This window comes from Girardinichthys multiradiatus, chromosome 19 (genome assembly GCF_021462225.1).
Source record: "Girardinichthys multiradiatus isolate DD_20200921_A chromosome 19, DD_fGirMul_XY1, whole genome shotgun sequence".
NCBI classification, from domain to species: domain Eukaryota; kingdom Metazoa; phylum Chordata; class Actinopteri; order Cyprinodontiformes; family Goodeidae; genus Girardinichthys; species Girardinichthys multiradiatus.
The window spans coordinates 8429243-8451287 of NC_061811.1; the positions used below are offsets into that span (position 1 = coordinate 8429243).

Here is a 22045-nt window from a genome sequence, read left to right on the forward strand (position 1 = left end):
TGCCTGTCATGGTTTATTCGTTTTGTGACTATACGTGATAATACAGCACTATCGGCACCACTTGTGGCGCACAGAGTATAGCGCAAGAAGATGACGAGCGGAGAGACGTGAAGCGTTGACGCTTACTCCGAGAAAAGTGAAAGGAAAAATGAGAAAGACGCATCCTATTCCCTCTATTGCACAGATCACGGGGATGATGATTAAAACATTTTAAATTACAGAGAAGCGCATATAAAATTGATTTTACATCCCCAGCACGGTATTAATTAATAAAGATCACCCTTTGAAAAAATAAATCATGATCCAATAGACGATCCAATCGATAATCACACCATCCCTACGTTTTATGGAACTAAATGTCATGTTTCCACTGTATTTGCAACCCTCATCAAAATGAGTAAAAAGTCTTAAAGACTGCCTCACCACAGAGTGTTTAAATTACTGAGTGTGGTGCTGGTTTGCTAGGTCTCCAAGCAACTACTCTCTGACAACATTTCTCGTGACTTCCTCCTCCTCATTTGATAAATTAACATTTCCTTTCAAACTCAAAGGTGAGGACTTTGCAGTCACTACTTCTTGGCTTACATGAAAAGGTCAAGTGTTATGCAACAACATCACTCTCCGGCAACTTTCTGCCTCGCGGTCGGTTTCTTTCTTTCACGCTTATTTATTTTTACAAATTACTTGACTTTGAACATGCAACTGAACAAGGCTACTGTGGGCTACAACCCTGAACACACCCTTGAAAGGAAAAATTGCAAAAATATTGACGTATGGCCTTTAGTCTGATAAGGATAAGATCAAGATTATTTCTGTAAGTGGGACATTATTTTTGTTTTTGCTTCATTTGCTCAGAAACCTGTGTTGTTACAAACTATACAGTCAGATTACTGATGGGTGTATTTGCAGAGAGATGAAAATGCATCAGAGGTTTAGTGACGGGTGTTGTTCTGGCTCAGTGGTCGACTCAGACAGAAACAGGAAGCTGTAATGGCTGCTGATCACTACAGGTGCTGAGTGGGTGAAATACATGTGTGGGGGTGGACCGATATTTTTGGACTTTCTACTAATTAAACAAGTTTTTAAAATGTGGGAAATGGAAAAAAAGAACCTGATGTTTGTCTCATAGATCTGATGAAACCCAAATGAAACCCTGCTAAGGTAAACAATCACCTGCTCTTTGGTTGATTTCTTCATGCGTGGGCAAACTGTCACAACCAGCTGGTGGCATCGTTTATGAACTACACACGTACACACTGAAAACACACACAAGGTTATAGTCATATCTGCTCTGTGGATGATCCACAGACTGTGGCAACTGAACAAAGAAGAAACCAAGCCTGCACACCTTGACACTGGTAACCTTGTTTTCCAAAAACACCCCTGCAACAGAAGAGAGAAAATAGTTAAGTCTTCCCCAAAATAATGATGTAGGACAGCAATGATTCAGTTTGGCTGGTGGGTCTCACCAGATAAACTCCTTGCAGTGGAAACAGAAGGTGGGCTGACGGAGGAAAGTGGACATGAACTTGTGCCCGTTGACTTGGTGGATCCTTCGCCTCACAGCGCCCTGCCGCGTCCTTGTAAACTCTTTGTGGGTGTTCTCTTTTATTACTGCGACATCTGCAACGAGAATAGAGGAACACTTTGGGAACAAATGTTGAAAAAAAACCAAACCAAAACAAAATATTGAAATGCAGTTCTTATGTATTTGAAAATAATAACTGACAGTAATCAAAACTCGTCTATTTAGTCAGGCAGTTCTGCTTTGCGTTATGCTTTTTTGAATTTAGGATTGTTCTATAAAGGCCAAACCATCCACCAGTTTCCTAAAATGTCAAATCCGAACAAAGAGCTGAAAACCAGAGCCAGTCCTAGTTTATGTGAGGCTCTAAGCAGAGCACTGACCTCCCATTTATACTGTACACGTTTGTTTTTTTATATCCCTATTATTTTTGATACTACATTTAACACAACCAGTTTAACAGTAACTAGTAAGCCAGTGATGAAATAATTTGACTGCATGCAGGGCTCCTTCTAATTTTCCATTTTCAAATTCCATACCATTCCATACTACAGGGGTTGGACAATGAAACTGAAACACCTGGTTTTAGACCCCAATAATTTATTAGTATGGTGTAGGGCCTCCTTTTGCGGCCAATACAGCGTCAATTCGTCTTGGGAATGACATATACAAGTCCTTCACAGTGGTCAGAGGGATTTTAAGCCATTCTTCTTGCAGGATAGTGGCCAGGTCACTACGTGATACTGGTGGAGGAAAACGTTTCCTGACTCGCTCCTCCAAAACACCCCAAAGTGGCTCAATAATATTTAGATCTGGTGACTGTGCAGGCCATGGGAGATGTTCAACTTCACTTTCATGTTCATCAAACCAATCTTTCACCAGTCTTGCTGTGTGTATTGGTGCATTGTCATCCTGATACACGGCACCGCCTTCAGGATACAATGTTTGAACCATTGGATGCACATGGTCCTCAAGAATGGTTCGGTAGTCCTTGGCAGTGATGCGCCCATCTAGCACAAGTATTGGGCCAAGGGAATGCTATGATATGGCAGCCCAAACCATCACTGATCCACCCCCATGCTTCACTCTGGGCATGCAACAGTCTGGGTGGTACGCTTCTTTGGGGCTTCTCCACACCGTAACTCTCCCAGATGTGGGGAAAACAGTAAAGGTGGACTCATCAGAGAACAATACATGTTTCACATTGTCCACAGCCCAAGATTTGCGCTCCTTGCACCATTGAAACCGACGTTTGGCATTGGCATGAGTGACCAAAGGTTTGGCTATAGCAGCCCGGCCGTGTATATTGACCCTGTGGAGCTCCTGACGGACAGTTCTGGTGGAAACAGGAGAGTTGAGGTGCACATTTAATTCTGCCGTGATTTGGGCAGCCGTGGTTTTATGTTTTTTGGATACAATCCGGGTTAGCACCCGAACATCCCTTTCAGACAGCTTCCTCTTGCGTCCACAGTTAATCCTATTGGATGTGGTTCGTCCTTCTTGGTGGTATGCTGACATTACCCTGGATACCGTGGCTCTTGATACATCACAAAGACTTGCTGTCTTGGTCACAGATGCGCCAGCAAGACGTGCACCAACAATTTGTCCTCTTTTGAACTCTGGTATGTCACCCATAATGTTGTGTGCATTTCAATATTTTGAACAAAACTGTGCTCTTACCCTGCTAATTGAACCTTCACACTCTGCTCTTACTGGTGCAATGTGCAATCAATGAAGACTGGCTACCAGGCTGGTCCAATTTAGCCTTGAAACCTCCCACACTAAAATGACAGGTGTTTCAGTTTCATTGTCCAACCCCTGTACATCTGCTAAAGAACTGGTTTCCTGTCTAGAGACATGGTTGGGTCTTTATCATTGTCACATCTAGCTAATCACTGATACTCCCCCTGATTTATTCAGGGTTTTTGTGAAGGATTGCAGTGCATGGAGACAACTTAAACACACAAATCATATTTATCCCGGTTGCTCTAATATCTCTGCCTTGATCACAACTCAAAGCAGCACGCTGATCTATTTAAAGTCAAAGTAAACTGCAGGAAGATAGGAAACAGCCAGCTAGTGCTATGCTGATGCTAATCGAACATTGTATTACCATTGAAGACTGAACATTATTCGTCTTTTTTGCTTTAAATCTGACAAATCAATGTTTTGACTGGCTGCTGCTCACCCAGGACCCCTCTTTCCAGTTCCTGACGAAGATGGTTCTTTCCTCAGGCCCAGCAGCTAACTGGTGCTGATCAAGCACCAGTTTTTTGGGGAAAGGAGCTAGAGTTTGGGGTAGTGGAAACACAAAGAACTTGTGCTAAGTAAGCACTAGACCAGTTTGAACTATGTTTGTCGCTTTAATGCCCTCCTGTTCTGAATATGGCATGATTATTGGACAGATCCAATAGGCCCCTGACTAATTTGTCTTATTAACAAAACCTTGAGATGGGCAAGTAGCAGAGCTGCGTGAGATAAAAACCACAGAAACCAACATGCTGCGCCCACACTCTGCACTGGGGGGGGGGGCGGGTAATTTGAGTATAGATGGAGCTTTGCAAAAGTTTTATTTATGGAAAAAAAGAAATGATTCATGGTTTACATCATTTGCGGTGTGCATTGAAATGTAGCCCCTTTCCTCTGATAACCTTGTATATAATACAGCATATCCTGTTGCCTTCAAAAGTCAGCTACTTACTAAAAACAGTTCACCTGCGGGTAATTTAATCTCAGTATAAATGCAGCTGTTCTGTGAAGGGCTCAGAGGTCTGTTAGCAAACGTCAGGGAGGAAACAGCATCACGAAGACCAATGAAGGGGAAGTTGTGGAGACGTTTAAAGCGGGGTTAGGTTATAAAACAATATTTTAATCTGCAGAGATCCACAGCTCGGATGGAAATATCTGTTGACAGGAAAACTATAGATCATGTACTAGACAGATCTGGCTTTTATGTAAGAGTCGAGAGGACAGTCACGTGCTGCGCTTACTTCAGCTCGGTCATGGCTCAATGACAACCATAAGAAGTCCTATTTGCAGTTTACCACAAGCTATGACGGTGACACAACACACTAGGAAGAAGGTGCTCTGGTCAGATGAAACTAAAACTAAACATTTGACTCAAATGAAAACTGTTACGTGTGGAGAAAAACCAGAACTGGGTTAGGGTTAATTTACATCATACTGTGGGGATGCTGCTGCTCAGCAGGGACAGGAAAATTGATTAGAGTTGATGGGAAGCCGGATGGTGCACTAAATAGAACAGAGACCTAATTCCAACTGGGAATCAGTGACAAAATTTATGCTCATAGGTGCTCTCCAATCTTCTAATTTGCAAAATAAGCATGGGCAAAAATGTCAGTCTGCAGCTGCAAAGCTGGTAGAGACATACCCCAAAGACTTGCACCTGTAATTACAGTAGAGACGTTTGACAGAGTATTTACTCAAGGAGCAAAACACAAATGCATGAGACATTTTCTTAGTTTTATTTGTAAGAAAATATTAAAAACCTTCCACTTAACAATTACACACTAATTAGTGTTGTTCTATCATAACAAAAATCCTAATAAAATACACTGCAGTTTGTAATTGCAAAGAGACATATGTGGAGAAGTAACTGTGTGAATAAATTCGCAAGACACTGTATGAAGTACAAAACCAACTTTTTCTGCAAGTTTTGACCACATACAACTAAATAGGGGCAGAATCATCAACAAGTCATATCAAAACAGGGAGTAAACATGCTCTTCGGTAAACTTCACATTAAAACATAATCAGCTGAAGCAAGAGTTTACTGTTTAAAAAATATTAAAGCTGTCCTGTAGAAACTCTTGTTTGGAAAAAAATGCTGTTGTTGTCGAAGGGATACTGCATCAAAAGTCCAAAGAAAAATAAAGAAAGACCTTCAAAAAGGAGCAAATGACTTTTAAAACTGTGATGTTTTTGTGGCTGACAACAAATTTCTGAGCAACGTCAGAGCACTGTAGTTAAAATAAATATTCAAATTCATTTATTATTTTAAGTTCAAACCAGGCAAAGCATCAGCAAAAAAAAAAACATTTACATATTAAGAAGAATTCTAGCAAGTATGAAATATTAACTCAGAAACATGGTGGAACTGATCAGAACATGTCAACGTGCAGCCTTAACTTCTCCTTTATCATGCCTATAAGTCACTTCCACCCTTCTGATATAAACTGCTTTTTCATGATGACCAAGTCAATTCAGTCTGGTGTGAGAGCTTCGAAGTGTTATGGCTAAATAGCTGACGGCTGACACATAGCAGCCTGTTAACAGAGACACACAGTGGCACATGCATGCATGCAGAAGATCTCCACAGGGACGTCAGAAATAAGAACTAAGGTCATCACCTTACCATCGGTGAACGATCCAGTGAGCGTAATAAGGACGTAGACTTTGCCCTCTGGTTCTAAGTCCATCTGCAGACACAAAAGCACAACAGGTTGTTATTTATGAGCCATGAAACAGGAAGTAGAAAACTAAAACACATATTTGACCAAAGAAGTGTTTATTATCAAAAACTATTTAATTTACAACATAGATGTTATGTTATCTGCTTCAGGCTGTTGGTCTCAGGATTCTGAAGACCTAGGTCTGTCACAACATAGTTTCAATTCCTTTGAGTCTACATAACATCACAAGAATCTGAAGGATTTTACAGGATTGCAGCACGACAGGTCCAGCCGGTCAGGCAGGTTGCAGTGATACCATGTGCAGCGATGTCAAGACGTTTAAACGCGACAGACACGAGAGTCCTTTTAAAGGTGGACACTGACTGGCAAAAAGGCCGTCGGGAGAAAAGACACTTCCTGCCGAAACCACTCAGTGGAAACATGGTTCATTGTGTGCTTGAAGCAAGATCTATTTATGTTTGCTACACCCTTCCTGGAAAAAAAAACCTGACAGGGCACAAACAGAAACATATGGAGCATGAAAGCAACAAACAGGCGGAGATGACAAGCTTGATTTAAAAACATGTTTAAAAGGAGATATTTTCACTTCAGCTTAAAGATCTCTGCGCCTGCTTTCAGTGACCTGCTCACGTTTGCAGTGTCAGACTGAAGTCTAGACAGAGAAACATCCGCTGAGGGAGTTCCACCTTTAACAGTTTCAGCCATGCTGGCTGCTTGAACTCTGGTCGGCAGATCTGTGATGTATACCATGCCCTCCCCTGAGTAATGAGCTTAGGCCAGGTTCCTTCTTTGTTTTTATCCCCCTCTGAATTCCTTCAGCTTAAAGAAGACACAATTACTTCAGCAAAACTTTGGACTACACTGGGCAAATTCATTTTAATATCAGAGCAACCAAATTAACCTCGTACCGAGTAAAAAAATGAATTAACCTCTTTTTAAATCATGAATTTACTGTAAATTAACCAGATCTTTGGACAGCTGAGTTTAGTGTTACTAGCCAGACCATCAGAATCAACAAATCACTTACATAGGACCTGTCTGACAACATGAAGTAGACAGAAAGCTCTCAAAAAGCAACATATCATGCCCAGATCTAAAGTAATTCAAGAAGAGATAAGAAAATAGTCAATGACATAAATCAGGCTGGAAAGGAGTCCAAAGACATTTCCAAGGCTTCGGTTCCTCAAGTGAACCACAGATAGAACCCTTTGGTAGTGTGATGGTCTGGGACTGCTTTGCTTCTTCAGGATCTGGACGGCTTTCTTTGTTCAATGGAGTCATGAATTATTTTCTCTACCAGAAAATCCTTAAGGAAAATGTCTGGCTGTGTCCTTAACCTGAAACACACCTCTGAAAAGCTCAACAAAAATAAACTAAACCAATATTGTGATGCAGCCTAGTCAAATCCCAGACATAAATCCAAACAAGATGCTTTGGCATGACTTTAAAGAGGTCTGAATAAAAACACTTCTGCAACAAAGAGCGGGACAAAATTCATCCACAACAACATAAAAGACGTATCCTGCCATGAGAGGTGTAAGCAGTTATTAGGTTAAGGGGGCAAATATGTTTTTGATGGCCATTACTTATTAATATTAAATAAAGTAATAATTTAAAACAGCTTTTTACATTTCCTGAGGTTATCTTTGTCTACATTTTTTAATTAGCTGGATGATGAGAAGCATTTATATTTATTTTTTTATATACAGTGCCTTGTGAAAGTACTCGGCCCCCTTGAACTTTTCAACCTCTTACCACATTTCAGGCTTCAAACATAAAGATATAAAATTCAGATTTTTTTGTGAAGAATCAACAACAAGTGGGACACAATCGTGAAATGGAATGAAATTTATTGGATGTGTCAAACTTCTTTAACAAATAAAAACTGAAAAGTAGGGCGTGTAATATTATTCGGCCCCTTTACTTTCAGTGCAGCAAACTCACTCCAGAAGTTCAGTGAGGATCTCTGAATGATCCAATGTTGTCCCAAATGACTGATGATGATAAATAGAATCCACCTGTGTGTAATCAAGTCTCCGTATAAATGCACCTGTTCTGTGATAGTCTCAGGGTTCTGTTCAAAGCACAGAGAGCATCATGAAGACCAAGGAACACACCAGGCAGGTCTGAGATACTGTTGTGGAGACGTTTAAAGCTGGATTTGGATACAAAAAGATTTCCCAAGCTTTAAACATCCCAAGGAGCACTGTGCAAGCAATCATATTGAAATGGAAGGAGTATCAGACCACTGCAAATCTACCAAGACCCGGCCGTCCCTCTAAACTTTCATCTCGAACAAGGAGAAGACTGATCAGAGATGCAGCCAAGAGGCCCATGATCACTCTGGATGAACTGCAGAGATCTACAGCTGAGGTGAGAGAGTCTGTCCATAGGACAACAATCAGTCGTACACTGCACAAATCTGGCCTTTATGGAAGAGTGACAAGAAGAAAGACATTTCTCAAAGATATCCATAAAAAAGTCTTGTTTAAAGTTTGCCACAAGCCACCTGGGAGACACACCAAACATGTGGAAGAAGGTGCTCTGGTCAGATGAGACCAAAACTGAACTGTTTGGCCACAATGCAAAACGATATGTTTGGCGTAAAAGCAACACAGCTCATCACCCTGAACACACCATCCCCACTGTCAAACATGGTGGTGGCAGCATCATGGTTTGGGAGATGGTCAAAATTGATGGGAAGATGGATGGGGCCAAATACAGGACCATTCTGGAAGAAAACCTGTTGGAGTCTGCAAGAGACCTGAGACTGGGACAGAGATTTATCTTCCAACAAGACAATGATCCAAAACATAAAACCAAATCTACAATGGAATGGTTCACAAATAAACGTATCCAGGTGTTGGAATGGCCAAGTCAAAGTCCAGACCTGAATCCAATCGAGAATCTGTGGAAAGAGCTGAAGACTGCTGTTCACGAACGCTCTCCATCCAACCTCACTGAGCTCCAGCTTCATTTCACTTCACGATTGTGTCCCACTTGTTGTTGATTCTTCACAAAAAATTTGAATTTTATATCTTTATGTTTGAAGCCTGAAATGTGGCAAGAGGTTGAAAATTTCAAGGGGGCCGAATACTTTCGCAAGGCACTGTATATTATATATATATATATATATATATAGTTTCTGTTTGATTGATTAATTATTACCACATGGTGAAGGCTGCTATCCACAACATTTGCTACTCTTATTTCTGTTACCGTAGCTGAAAAAGTCCAAACTGCAGTAAGCGCAGAACATTAAAAAACCGCATCACAGAGGAGGAAATCTTTTTTACACGGAGGGCGGTGGGTGGAAAGTGCTGAGGGGTCGTTTTTAACCTGCTTTCAGTTTCTTCACTGAACAACACGACTGCCGCTTCTCAACTCACGCTCACAAATACTTTAATGGGGAATCAAAGAGGGGGCGACACAATGTGAAAAGCACAGGTGTTAAATATCTAATCAAGTTAAAGATGTGGAGTCAGCTGCAAGTGGTAAAGAAAGCTGGTATTTTGGTCTAAATGTCACAAATGTGTCAAGTGTGACTATAACAACGTTTCAGAATAAAACATGAACTGAGTAATTGTCTAAGAAATTCTGATAAAGCATACAGCTGTGCCCTCCAACGGTTCGTGAGGCTGAACTCTGCACCGTGTGCATGGGGAAGGTGGGGACCTTGATATTTAGGAGCAGGAGAGCATAAGGAGCAAGCTGGACAAGAGCCAACAGAGAAGGTGAGTGCTTGGCTGCGAGCCTCTGAGAAAATGATCAGCGAGTGGCAAAAAAAGGGCAAGAAACAGCAGAGTGGGCGTGTAGAAACTTGCACCTTTTAAACGAAAACAAGCAGTCCCAGCGCTTCTTCTGCACAACAAAGAACCGATAGAACGCAGCCCATCATACTTCTGATCTAGCAGATAGCAACCTCAAGCTTTAGGGCTTGAAGTGAGATGACATTTGCAGACCAGGTTCCAGTTTCACACCACTTCCTCACAACCATCAGGGTCTTAAAGAGAGCGCTGAGTGTTATTTTCTGCTAAACGTTTCCTCAGCTAGATCACAAAGCCACATGCATCTCTGATTTCCAAAATTCATTAGTTACTAAACAACTGTAAAGTTTTATAACAGTTAAAAGAAGGAAATACATTTGGTTAGGTTTTCTAGATAATCTTTACTTTGACTCTTACATTTAGACCTTACTGGGAGGCTTTCCTGTTTTCGTTTCTAATATACGACGAATTGTAGCCTTTTCTGGGTGTGCTTCAAGGAAAAGTTGTAAACAGGTGAATGTGAAACAGTTCTGCATGCAGTGAGTTTTGGTGTTTCAGAGAGAGAAACATGCAGTCGCTCCAGGCCTGAACAGGTTCAGCTTACACTGCTGCAGCGGCTTTAGGTCCTGGAGGGATGAAAGTATGTTAAAAAAAGTCAAAACAAGGGGGAAACTCCAGTGTGAAGAATTCATATCAAGAGCTGAGTGAGACTATCTTGGTTTTGGTCATCTCCCCTCATGCACAGAAATAGCTTCATGTCACTGATGTTCAGAAATAAAATCTTCATTTTAAGCTTCAATAAACCAAATATATTCATCTTAGATTTGTGTGCAGAATGAAGGAGGCTGCTGCAGGTCTGGACCATGTGCATGCTCCTGCACGTTGCCACACTTAAGCAGAGCGAACGCATTGCCACATGGGCTGTCATGTGCGGTTTCACACTGCGTTCGCTGTCAATTACAGTCAAAGCCTCTAAGCCAATAAATGGAAGACACGAAGTGTTCCAGGATGAGCGGTGGCCTGAGTTTTAATGTTAATTAGTTCCTCCCTCTGGGACCCCCAGGACAGGGCAGACCTGGTATGTTTGCAGGGTGAAGAACGGGGAAAGTGTAGTGAAGATCATCCTTTAAGCTCTCTGATCTGCACTAAAGTAGCTTCAAGTAGCCCTTGAAGCTCAAAAAGGGAGACACACAAACTCTGTCAGCCGAAATATTTCCACAAAGTCTTTAAATTTGGGACTTGAAGCTTTAGTTTAGCCGTAAGTATTTTTTGTATTTGTGTAATTTCAGAATTTTATGCTTGCAGCTTCAGCTAAGTTGCTCCAAATAGTGGGACTGCACAATATATAAAAAAAATATATTCAGCGCAATATCAATGTTCAATATTAATACTGCAAATGACAGTTTGGAATGCAATAGTTGTTGGCTGTTATTTTTAAAGTGACCGGACTTCCCACTTTGCATGAGAATAAAGCACTAAGCCTGACTGCAGCTGATGGGCACACCCGACAGAGACGTTAAAGGTCACAGAGAGTGTCGGACGCTTCGTAACGATGAGAAACTCGTGAGAATGTTGATTTATGACAACTGATATCGTCACTGCCAATGCAAGATCTTCTAATATGATGCATCACTCCAACATTGCTTCAATCCTCGATCTGACTGAGATTTGTATAGCGATTAGCACCGTTCCTAAAAACACCAAATAAAACAAAAAAATGTTCTCTTTGCGTCCAGTTTTTATCTTCTGCTACAGCTCTGTGGCTCTAAGTGCTTTTCCTCAGGTAGCTCAGCTGCAAATATTAAAACTTGAGTTCTGTCTTCGTTGTCCTGTTTATTACTTCTTTAGCTTAAACAGCCGTTTAGAAAAAAAGCTGAAAACAGGGAACCGATACGTCCTACTTAAATGTGAACTTTTTGCAGAAGCTGGTTTGCATCTCTCAGGACAAGGGGCTCCAAATGTGTAATGAAAAGAGAAAGCTATATTAGGCTCCACTTCACAAGAGAGCAAAGAATAATAGGGGCTGACAGCTGATTATTATCAACCAAACTAGTTTGAGGTCATTCAGTAGGTGATTCCTAAAGACGCCAGGAGGAAGAAACCATCTGAAGTAAGAGACTCCTTCAGGCTCTGCATGAAAATAAGGAAACATAAATGTGAGGTTTGTCACCATGGATGGAGGCCAGTGGATGGAGACTGGGATCCAGCCCTGTTTTATCTCTTTCCACTGGTTCCCTCTGCCATGTCTTCAGGTTCCTGTGTTCTACTCCCCAACTATGCATTATTTATGCTTGAGTTCCCAGGGTTTCTTTGTTTGACTGTTTCCTTTCTGTTTCCAGAAATGGGCCACTGATTTAGTTTCTGCTGCCCTCTTTGAGCTACCAAAAGAGGGCTGTGATTGACCACAGTTAAGCACAAAATTATTCATACCCCCGGCAGATTTAAGCTTAAAGTAATCTTTTAATTTTAACAACACATTTTCTCTGACTGGAAGTAATGTTCATGCTTTGGAGAGGTCCAGCCAGTCCCAACTTGAATCTGACAGAAAATTTGTGGATGGAGCTAAAGATTAGGGTGATGGCAAGGAGGTCTTTCAATCTCAAAGATTTGGAGCTCATCACCAAAGATAAATCTTCAAAATACCACTGGAAACATGCAAAAACCTGCTCTGTGAGTACAGGAGGAGGTTGGTGGTTGTACTGCCACGAAGAATTTTTACATGTAAATAAAAACAAATAAATTATTATTTGTTGTTTAAACTGAAATTCCTTTCATTTTGTTTCATTATCTTGTTTAATTTTATCATCAAAAACAAACCTCTTGGTGGAATGTAAATTTCTTTCCTGGAGAGGAATGGAGCTTCTGCTGCCATTATCTCTGTGTACTCAAATGTAGCTTCCCATGGTAAGTACCTCAGGACCAGAGGTGTTTTCCTGTATCCGTTACCTGATGGCCACTCACACTGTGCCTGGTTCTGGTGGAAGTCTCTTCCAGTGGAAAGGAAGAACTCCCTTTCCACTGGGAGAAGGGATTGCTGCCAATTCAACATGTGGTTGGGCTTTCTTTCATAACGTTCTGAATTAGACTGCCTTGTATTTCGAATCAGACTGGACTGTATCTTTACTCAGTCTGAATGGATTGGTAAGAATTTCATTTATTGTCTATTTCTGTATAACTGAAGACTAATTGGACCTGGATTTGTTTGTAAAGCGCTTTAAGATGACAGTTCTTAACAAAATTGAACTTTATGACATAACACTTTCCACCTGTCAGATGTTTGCACTCACCCATCCCTCAAAAGTATCTCCTGTGTTGGAGGTTTTGATCAGGTCCTCGAACTGGATGGTGCAGTTGGCCACGAAGTCGTCGTATCCTATTGGAGTTTCGTGGAAAACCGTCAGCTCGATCTGTTTCCCGTCGTTCACGTTCAGGCAGAACTCCTCGTTGTACGTGGGCATGTTGGTTTTCTGTTTGGAGTGAGTCTGCCCGATCTTGAAGTCGTCCACTTTCACCATTATGTAGGGGTCCAGACTCTGGGGGGCCTTGTTGAAGATGACGGTGTGGCGCCTTGAGAAGGTTGTCGGTTTGAGGTTGAGCGCCTCTCCGATCCGCAGCTTCAGGTATCCGTTAAACTTCATTTTTAAACAGCGCCCAACGCGTCAGAAACGAGAACAAAATGAATCATAAAAAAGACAAGGTGCATTAAAAACACCCACGATCATTTCATGATAAAACCCGGCGACTGTTAAAATTAAGTCCAACTTGGCTTCAGAGTCATCCTGTCAGCTCAGTCTCTGCGCAGTGTGTACAGGCGCTCTGTCAACCTGATCTGCTTGCAGTAAAATAGGAAGCTGCAGACAGGACCTGGAAGTTCCGCTTAATTTCTGACAAGACACACGCAAAACGCACACAAGACTAAACACACAGGCTTTGCTCTGTCACATGGTCAGGCTTGTAGTTTTTACTCACACAGAGGCGTGTGGTACTACACCGACCATGATGCATCACTGTCCTGGATGAAGGTAGGGGAGTTCACCTGCGGTTTGGTCTTTGGGCAAAGTCCGCCCTCTGCTGGACATCAAGGGGAACGTCTGTCTTTCTTTCTTAGAGTAGAATAATATAACAAACAAAGAGTGTCACTTGGTTATTTGAGTGTTATGTGGTTATGTTTTGCTTATCATTTTTATTGATTGTTTTTTATTTCAAACACGTCGGAGAAAATACGTCTTATTTTATTTTAAACGCATGTTCTTTTAACGGATTCATTATGTTGGGCTAAAACATTACTCTACCCTGCTGGTCTGCAATTTTTTTTTAATGTCATGCTGCTTCAGATAAATAGACAAAAGGAGAACCTGGTTTTATATTATATTATAATATATTAAAAGGTTAAAAAAACCAACCAACTCAAAAGAGTGTCTCTCGTCTTTGAGGTGTAGGTGGAGAGAGGAGCTGGCTCTCCTGTGTTGATCCATGTGTCTGTGGAGAGGAAAACGAGAGAAACCAGCTCTAAACACAGGGAGGAAGCCTCAGATTATTGTTAGAGGAGTCTAAATGCATTTAAATGTGCAGAACAGCACATCCCAAACAGTTTAAGAGTTTGGAGCTTTAAACTGAGAAAGCCCTTCAGATGAAGAGCGAAACGTCCTCAACTACAAGAACATAAGTCCAGTTGGTTGGTTTTTTAACCTGTTTTGGATGAATCTTCACCAGATAATATATTTACTTTTTATCCAGTAGATGGCAGTAAAGACCCATTAAATGCTGTGATATAACTACATTTAGAAACAATTTAGACATTTATTGTATCTAGAAAAACAATAAAAGTTACAAATGTTTTATAAGCTATTTGATAGAAACAAGATAAGTAATGCAAATATAGAGGAAGTCTTAATTCTTATGTTTTATCATAAGATAAGAAAATGATAAGCATATTCATGCCCAACTAAATGATAATGAGGAATGTCTGATTATTAATAAGGGTTAACTCACCATTTGACCTGTATAATCCCTATGAGACAGAACAAGCAATGATGGTTTGCAGTTGGTTTTTTTCATGAACAGAGGAAGTAGAAATGCCTCATCATTATGTGAATTAACCATCACTCACTGTTTCATTCATTTACTGAACTCAAAGCTTAACCAACCGCGCTCTTCAGATGAGTTAATTAATCTGATATGTGTGTATTTTAGGTTTCTGTGCGTAAATCTTAAAGAAAAGGTGAAGTTTCTTCATTTTCTCCTCTTGTATTCTAGACTTTCTCATTTCTTCTTTAAACATCACTCTCTCCTCTGCCTTCCCTCTGAGGGTGATGTGCCTCCTCCATCCATAAATGCCACGATCAAAGTCTCCACTTTATTGGTGTTAGACTTGACCTCTGACACCTCTCTGCCAAATGTCAGCACCTCCCCTCCCACTTCTCCAGCTGTTGTGAATAAAGAGCGGGGGTCCCTCTCTGTGCACATCTCTTGGATCCAGACTGCCTTGTAAACAACCTCTCAGACGTGACCTTACCGAGGGGAGAGGGTCGCCATGACAAAGCCGATTGCTCCAGCACAGGATTGTGAATTAACTCACAACTATTAGTAGCACAGATTTCTGTCAAATGTGTCAGATTAGAATAAAAGACTTTTCACCTAAATTTTATGCTGCAGATGACCTTTACCATTTAGAACAGAACATGTTGTCTGTGTTTACAATCCCTACGTATATTACTTGTTCTTCAAGGCTCTCAGATCAATCTGATTCAATGGGAAGATCTTAAAAGGTTCCTTCTCTGATTAAAACTGTCCAGCAGAGGGCAGAAAAAGACTTTTATTCATCCACTTTCTTCTCATCTTTCACCCTTTTCTTTCTGTTGTTTACAGAGCATTCACCTACATGTTTTACTTCCACTCTGTCATGTTGTTTTTCTTCTGGAAGCCACTTTAGTGGCTTCTTGGCCTTCATCATCATCTGTCCGATTCACAGCCAACTCTGATCGCCAAGTTCTGAAACCCCCTTTTCAGACATCAGCAGCATCAGACTGGAATTAATAAAGACTTAAAATGTAAATCTAAGTGTACTCATATCCCTCTCTGCCAGCTTTGTACATCTAGAAACTGAATGTTTTGCTCATTCTTGTTTACAAAACAACTCAAGCTTCTTTAAATTGAATAGAAAGCGTCTGTGAACATCAATTTTAACGCTTTGCCAAGGTTCTCAGGGGGCTTTATGTCTGGACTTTGACTGGGCCATTCTAACAAATGAATATGTTCTGATCTAAACCACTCCATTGTTGCGCTGGCTGTTTGTTTAGGATCACTGTCCTTTGCCCCAGTATCAAGTCTTTTGTCGTGTATTTAACTCCATGTATCTTCCTATCAACAATGACCAGCTTCCCTACACCTACTGAAGAAAAGCACACCCTCAGCATGATGCTGCCACCACCACATTAAATGGTGAGGATGGTGTGTTTATTTTTAAAGTGCAAAGCTAGTTTTCCTCCATGCATATGCCAAATAGTTCAGTTTGGGTCTAATCTGACCAGAGAACCTTCTTACACACGTCTGTGGTTTCACCTACATGGCAAACTGCAAACAGGAGGTCTTATGGTTGTCATTAAGGCATTTTCTTTCTTCTCACCACTCTAAATGGCAGATTCTCCCTCTTAAACTGTGGATCTCTGCAGCTCCTCCAGAGCTACCATGGGTCTCTTGGCATTTTCTCTGATTAACACCCTCCTTTCCCAGCCAGTCAGATTAGTTGGACAGCCATGTCTTTGTAGGTGTGTCTGACCCTTGATCTTCATGATGCTGTTTGTTAAGTAATATTCTCCAATAAACCTCTGAGGCCATCAGAGAACAGCTGGATTTAATTACCTATTTACTAATTAGGTGACATCTAAAGGCATTTGGTTGCAATGGATTATATTTAGGGGTTTCAGAGTAAAGTGGGCTAAACACAAAAACAAACCAGGCTTCAGATTTTTATTTGTTTGAAATGTTTTAAAACCATTTTTCATCTTCCACTTCACAGTTATGCACCACTTTGTTTTGGTCTATTACATAAAAATCAATGAAATAATATACATTGAAGTCTGGTTGTATCTTGACAAAAAGTGAAAAAGGTGAAGGGTTATGAATATTTTTGCAAGGTATAGAGGGAACCTGAGGGGCAAAACATGAGCCAAATTGAGAATATGACAAAATGTAATTAAACAGTATAATAGAATGTGAAAACATCAGTGAATGATGTCATAGAAAGCACAATAAAACCTTTATTTTGTGTTAACGTCTACAAATGTTGCTCAATTCTTAGTCATGTTTTGTAGGATGCTGTTTTCTGATCCAGATGCAGTTTTTCTAAAATAAAATGTAGTTTTCTGGGGTAACTTTAAAAAAAATGTTCAAAACTAAATGGTTTTAGTTTTGAACAGCGCATTTGTTTTTTTTGTTTTTTCGTTTTCTTTGTTTCAAAGTTTTTTTTTAATGCAATCTTAATTGCATTTTGTTTCTGTGGTCATGGATTCTGAAACATTGTCATGTTCTGTTTTGATATATTCTTTTCTGTAATGTATCAACCTTTTGATAATTTGATGTAATGCTTTTGTGTCTTTTTGTTTTTTTTGTGCATGTAAAGGATGCACAGAGACAAGTGCATCCTTTACACGCACATAGATGTGAAAACAGACCTCTGGCATCAAGATTTCATGCCACATCCACACAACTCACTACCACAAGCTGCCCACAGTTTGGAGCAATCTGACTCTCTTTATACAGCTTAATTTCAGCCACCTGCAGAGTTTCTACATTTGGTTTTATGTCGGTGTAACCCAGAACAGCTCTCAACTCTGGCTCCTGGCCTAGCTGCACCCTGTAGCTGCAGCTAATGATGCATAGCATTGGTGCCAAGCTAGGGAGTGGACCACAACCCAAATATGGCGAGGCCCATTCGCATCTCCTTTGACACTGGTGAGAGAAATCCTGCAGGGCCAGTATACACCCCCACCTCCCCTTCTGCACTGCCACAAAGTCAATTACACCCATCAGTCATTGCGTCTTAGCTCCAGGGCTTCCCGCACCACCACACAGTCCAGTTACAAGACCCCAACCTCCCCTCAGGTAAGGTTGTGTGGAGACCTACAAACTGAACACACACACACGTCTGTGGAGCTCAGATATGTGTGAAAATGGAGGTGCTCCATAAATCACAGCTGAACCTGAATGCGCTTTATTCACTAAAGGTGTTTAGTGCCATTTCTGAACCACAGGAAACCAGGAGTTAAGGTGGGAAAGTGTTTTTCAGAAACCATTCAAAACTGCAGTGAGGAAACAGATAACAGTTGCTTTTAGCTGTCCTAAAAACTAGGATGAAACTTCAAGGAGATCAGACTTTTTCCAAACTTTGGAATACATTGCTCTTAAACATTTGACATGCATCTTCTCTTCCTGTTTTTAAGTTTCTTTTAAAAACCAGGTTTTTTAATAGCATTATGGCTCACTGTGAGATGACATGCTCCTTTTCTTGTCTCTGTTCTATTTCGAGTGATTTATTTTTGCACAACACTTTGGGCAAACTTGCTGTTTTTACATGTGCTTTTTAAATAAATTGGATTTGGATACAGCAGATTGGTGAAATCTGATAACTTCTGATGTGTTCTCTGCTGAGTTTAACACAGCTGATCATAAAATACTGATTGATAGACTGGAAAAGTTGGTGGGATTTCTGGTACTGAGCTAAAGTAATTCAGATATTTTTTGGGCAGCCAAGGACTACTTTAATTTATTTGGCAAATATAAATCTGAGTGAACAGGAATGATTTGTGGGGTTCCTCAAGGTCCTATTCTCAGGTCACTTTTGTTTTTTACTTATGGAGAATTACAACATCTCCTACTATATCAATAAATTAAAATAGTATCAAAAAGTTCATTAATCTCAGTAACTCCATCACCAGGTGATACACACTATATATATTTACTACACACAGACTGATGTTTTCCAGCCTTAATTTCTGTTATGATTTTCTGTTCATTACATCAGACCAATAAAAAACATTTTAATTAATACATGTGGGTTTTAAATATTGTACTAATCTGACAAATGAGCCTCAGTGGAAAGTATTTTCTAATTTATTGAACATGAGTGTATGTAGCAAGTTTATGTATGACCACAGTCTCTTACAGTCATTATGTGTTAATATCGGTGAATGGATGGGTCAGAATGTCCTCCAGCTTAACACAGAAAAGACACAAGTTATTATTTTTGTCACAAAATGATAAGGTTAAAGGTCTAAATGCTAAATGTTACAGCGCGTACATGAAACCTAAGCACAGTCATGGAATCAGGCTGAAATCTTATCACCAACATAAAGTCTATTTCTAAATTAGCATGCTAGCATTCTAAAAGCATTGTTAGAATAAAGGGTTTTGAGTTAAAACAGAACGTAGAAAAACTTCACCAGCTTAAATTATTATAATGGTGTCTTTACTTGTCACTTTAAAAAACAATCGGGCCAAGAATGCCATCAGAATCCTGACCAACACCTGAAAATTGGATCATATTACACCCGTCTTTAAATCAGACTGTCTTATCAGTTTTTAAATCTTGTAACTGGGTTATAAATGACCAATCTTAGGTCTAAATCCATCATTGACTTGCTTTCCATAAATGTGAATATTATCGTAAAGATTATTTGATCAATTTCACCATGTTTTAGGTGTTTATTTTAAAGTGTCTTTTTTTTGTGAGGCTTACATTTTACTTTGATTTTTTAATGTATTTTTTTTAACTGTTTTCCTTTATTTATATCTTATGTATGAATGCTGTAAGACAAATTAAATTGCCTTGCCTCAGTTTGGACTCTTCTAAGCCAGCTGTAATAAAACTGTAATAAAACAGGAAAACCTGGTTAACATGGAGGATGCACAGGGGAGAGAAGAAGAAACACTGACAGGAATACAGCACAGTGAGGAGGAATGGGCTGTCAGAGTGGTCAGAACCGCTTTGGACGGAGGAGCAGCGGGTAGTGGGTGTTTGGTGGGGTTGGGGGTGGGCAATCTGACAGTGTCTCTGGGGTAATTGGCTCCAGATGTGAAGCAGCGTGGCCCCTGCGCCAGAAAGGCGTCAGGGCTGCATTAAGGGCTCAGCCCAGAGCTCATGGGTTTGCACAGACACAAGCTGACACCCACCCCCACCAGCGCAAATCACAAACATAAAACATAAACTGTACCCCACACTGCTGCTTATCATTTTTCAGTCTCAACTAATACAACTTTATTTGCCCAAAACTGCTGTGACTGTTTTCAAAAGGGCAACAGAAGAGCTGAAGTATTGCTGTACCTGAATGATGCCCACAAATGTTGGGTTATAAAGAATTACTGTAAATCCTCCAACCCTGATAACTTTCCTGGGTGCGTTTTCATGAAAGTTTAGCCTAGTTCAGAAAAAGAAAGCTGTTGTTTGTTTTAACGTACATTTTTCATTAATCCTTTTTGTATTCACATTTTTGACAGCTGATAAACCTGTTGATGAACATGGCTGTTGCCTTCAAAACTGAACAAAATCTTATTTCAATCCTGAGACAAAAAATATACAATTTGTGACAATCACGAGAGCTGAAGGATATTAGAAAGTCAGGTGATGCCAAATAAACACTTAAATAACAAAATATGTTACACCTCAAGCCTCAGTAATATTAATAGTGTAGACGCACATTGATATTGCAGTGAAGGTATATGTGTGAATGATTGTACAGCCCTAACAGTTGACTACTTGGTCCTGTTTAATGACTGCAGGAGTCATGCATGTTGCTCAGAGCAGGGATACGTACTGTGCTGCGTTTTCAGATCAGCAAACTAACGTTAATACAGTAATGTGAGTAAGTAAAAAGCACTTTCCAATGAGGATTTCGCTTAAAGGGAAAAAAGTTATGCAGACCAACCAATGTTTTATATAGCTATGGATTACTTTTGGCCCACTCTTCTTGTCAGAATTGTTTTGATTAAGCCTATTGGAGGTGGTTTTTACATCATGGCCAGTTTGAAGTCATGCCACACAATCTTAGTCGGATTTAATTTTAGGGTTTCCAAAACTTTCTCTTTTGTTAGCCACTCTGAGGTGGAATGGCTTTGGATCATTGTCCTGCTGCATAATCTAAGCACTCTTAGCTTAAGGTAACAAACTAACCGATACTTTGTATGAGGATTTTGTAGTAGAGAGCAGAATTTGTTGTTGCATTAATTAGAGCGAGTCATCCAGGTCCTGAAGCAGCAAAGCAGTTTAACAATTTCCAGACTTGGAGTGAAATTGTATCCCAATTTCTTTATATTGGAGCATGATGTGTTGCTTTTTGAGCTTTTTAGCCAACTTCATGTTGTCAGACAGGTCCTATTAAAGTGATTTCTTGATTCTACAGATTGGGCAGTAATTAAACATGACTTTGGATAGCAATTTAACTCATCTTTCCAAATAACGGGCTCAATCAAAGGTAATTTATGTTTTAAAGAGGTAGGCGATTACCTTTCCACACAGGGCCAGGGCAGTTTTGAATAGCTTTTGTCTCTCAATAAATTAGATTACCCTTTGAAAACTGTTATTTGTATTTACTCAGGTTAAATTTAATTTTTTGTGGCACTAGTGGGCTTTACTTTCTCATTTTTTGACAGTGAGCTGACAGGAAAGGGGAAGAGAAAAGTCAAAGGTAAACGGGCCGGGACTCAAAACCGTAATGGCCCGTGTCGACGACTAAGGCCTCTGAACATGGGTCACACGTTTTACCCCTGCACCACACCCTTTCTTTGATATTAAAATTTGATCTGAGACATTTAACCCTCACAAGAAAAGAATAAATTTGTAAGGGGGAATAAGAACAACACTCTTACAACATGTAGATCTTCAATTATACAGCTTACAGTTCCTCTGAAGATGAGTGAAGCTGCTCCACATTTCCTTCATGCTTTATAAGAGCTCTGAAATCTCCTAATTTACTGGCATTTTCCAACATTATTTCATGCAAAGCATTAGGAAATCTGAGTGGAAATAAGGTACATTGTTGAACAACAAGAGCATCTGGAGTTTCAGAAAGAGTCCTCAGAGCGAGGAATGCTGTTACTGTGACAGCGAGCATGTTTACTGATGGAGCGTGGAAATGGATTCAGAGCAGAACAGCAGCAAGGAGCGAAGGTGAACAGAGACGACGGACAGAAAACAGAAAACGAAACGCAGAGCACTTCATCAGCGATGACACTCCCGTATGGATGATGTTTGTTGAGTTGTGGTCCAAACCGTGACTAACGGGGAGAACCGCTCGGTGATGCCAGCCGGCATTAAAAAGCTGATG

At 40.3% G+C, this 22045-nt stretch overlaps 1 protein-coding gene across 1 annotated transcript in view; it reads right to left on the reverse strand.

Moving 5' to 3' along the window:
* The window catches only part of prkcha (protein kinase C, eta, a), a 39977-nt gene extending 26333 nt beyond the window's left edge, over nucleotides 1-13644 (reverse strand). The window contains exons 1-5 of the mRNA XM_047346055.1: nucleotides 13013-13644; nucleotides 5901-5964; nucleotides 1470-1623; nucleotides 1349-1383; nucleotides 1174-1256 (exon numbers count right to left, since the gene is read on the reverse strand). Of these exons, the coding sequence (XP_047202011.1) occupies nucleotides 1174-1256; nucleotides 1349-1383; nucleotides 1470-1623; nucleotides 5901-5964; nucleotides 13013-13363 (687 nt within the window). The 5' untranslated portion in view covers nucleotides 13364-13644. The remainder of the gene's footprint in view (nucleotides 1-1173; nucleotides 1257-1348; nucleotides 1384-1469; nucleotides 1624-5900; nucleotides 5965-13012) is intronic.
* Between the last annotated feature and the right edge of the window lie 8401 nt (nucleotides 13645-22045).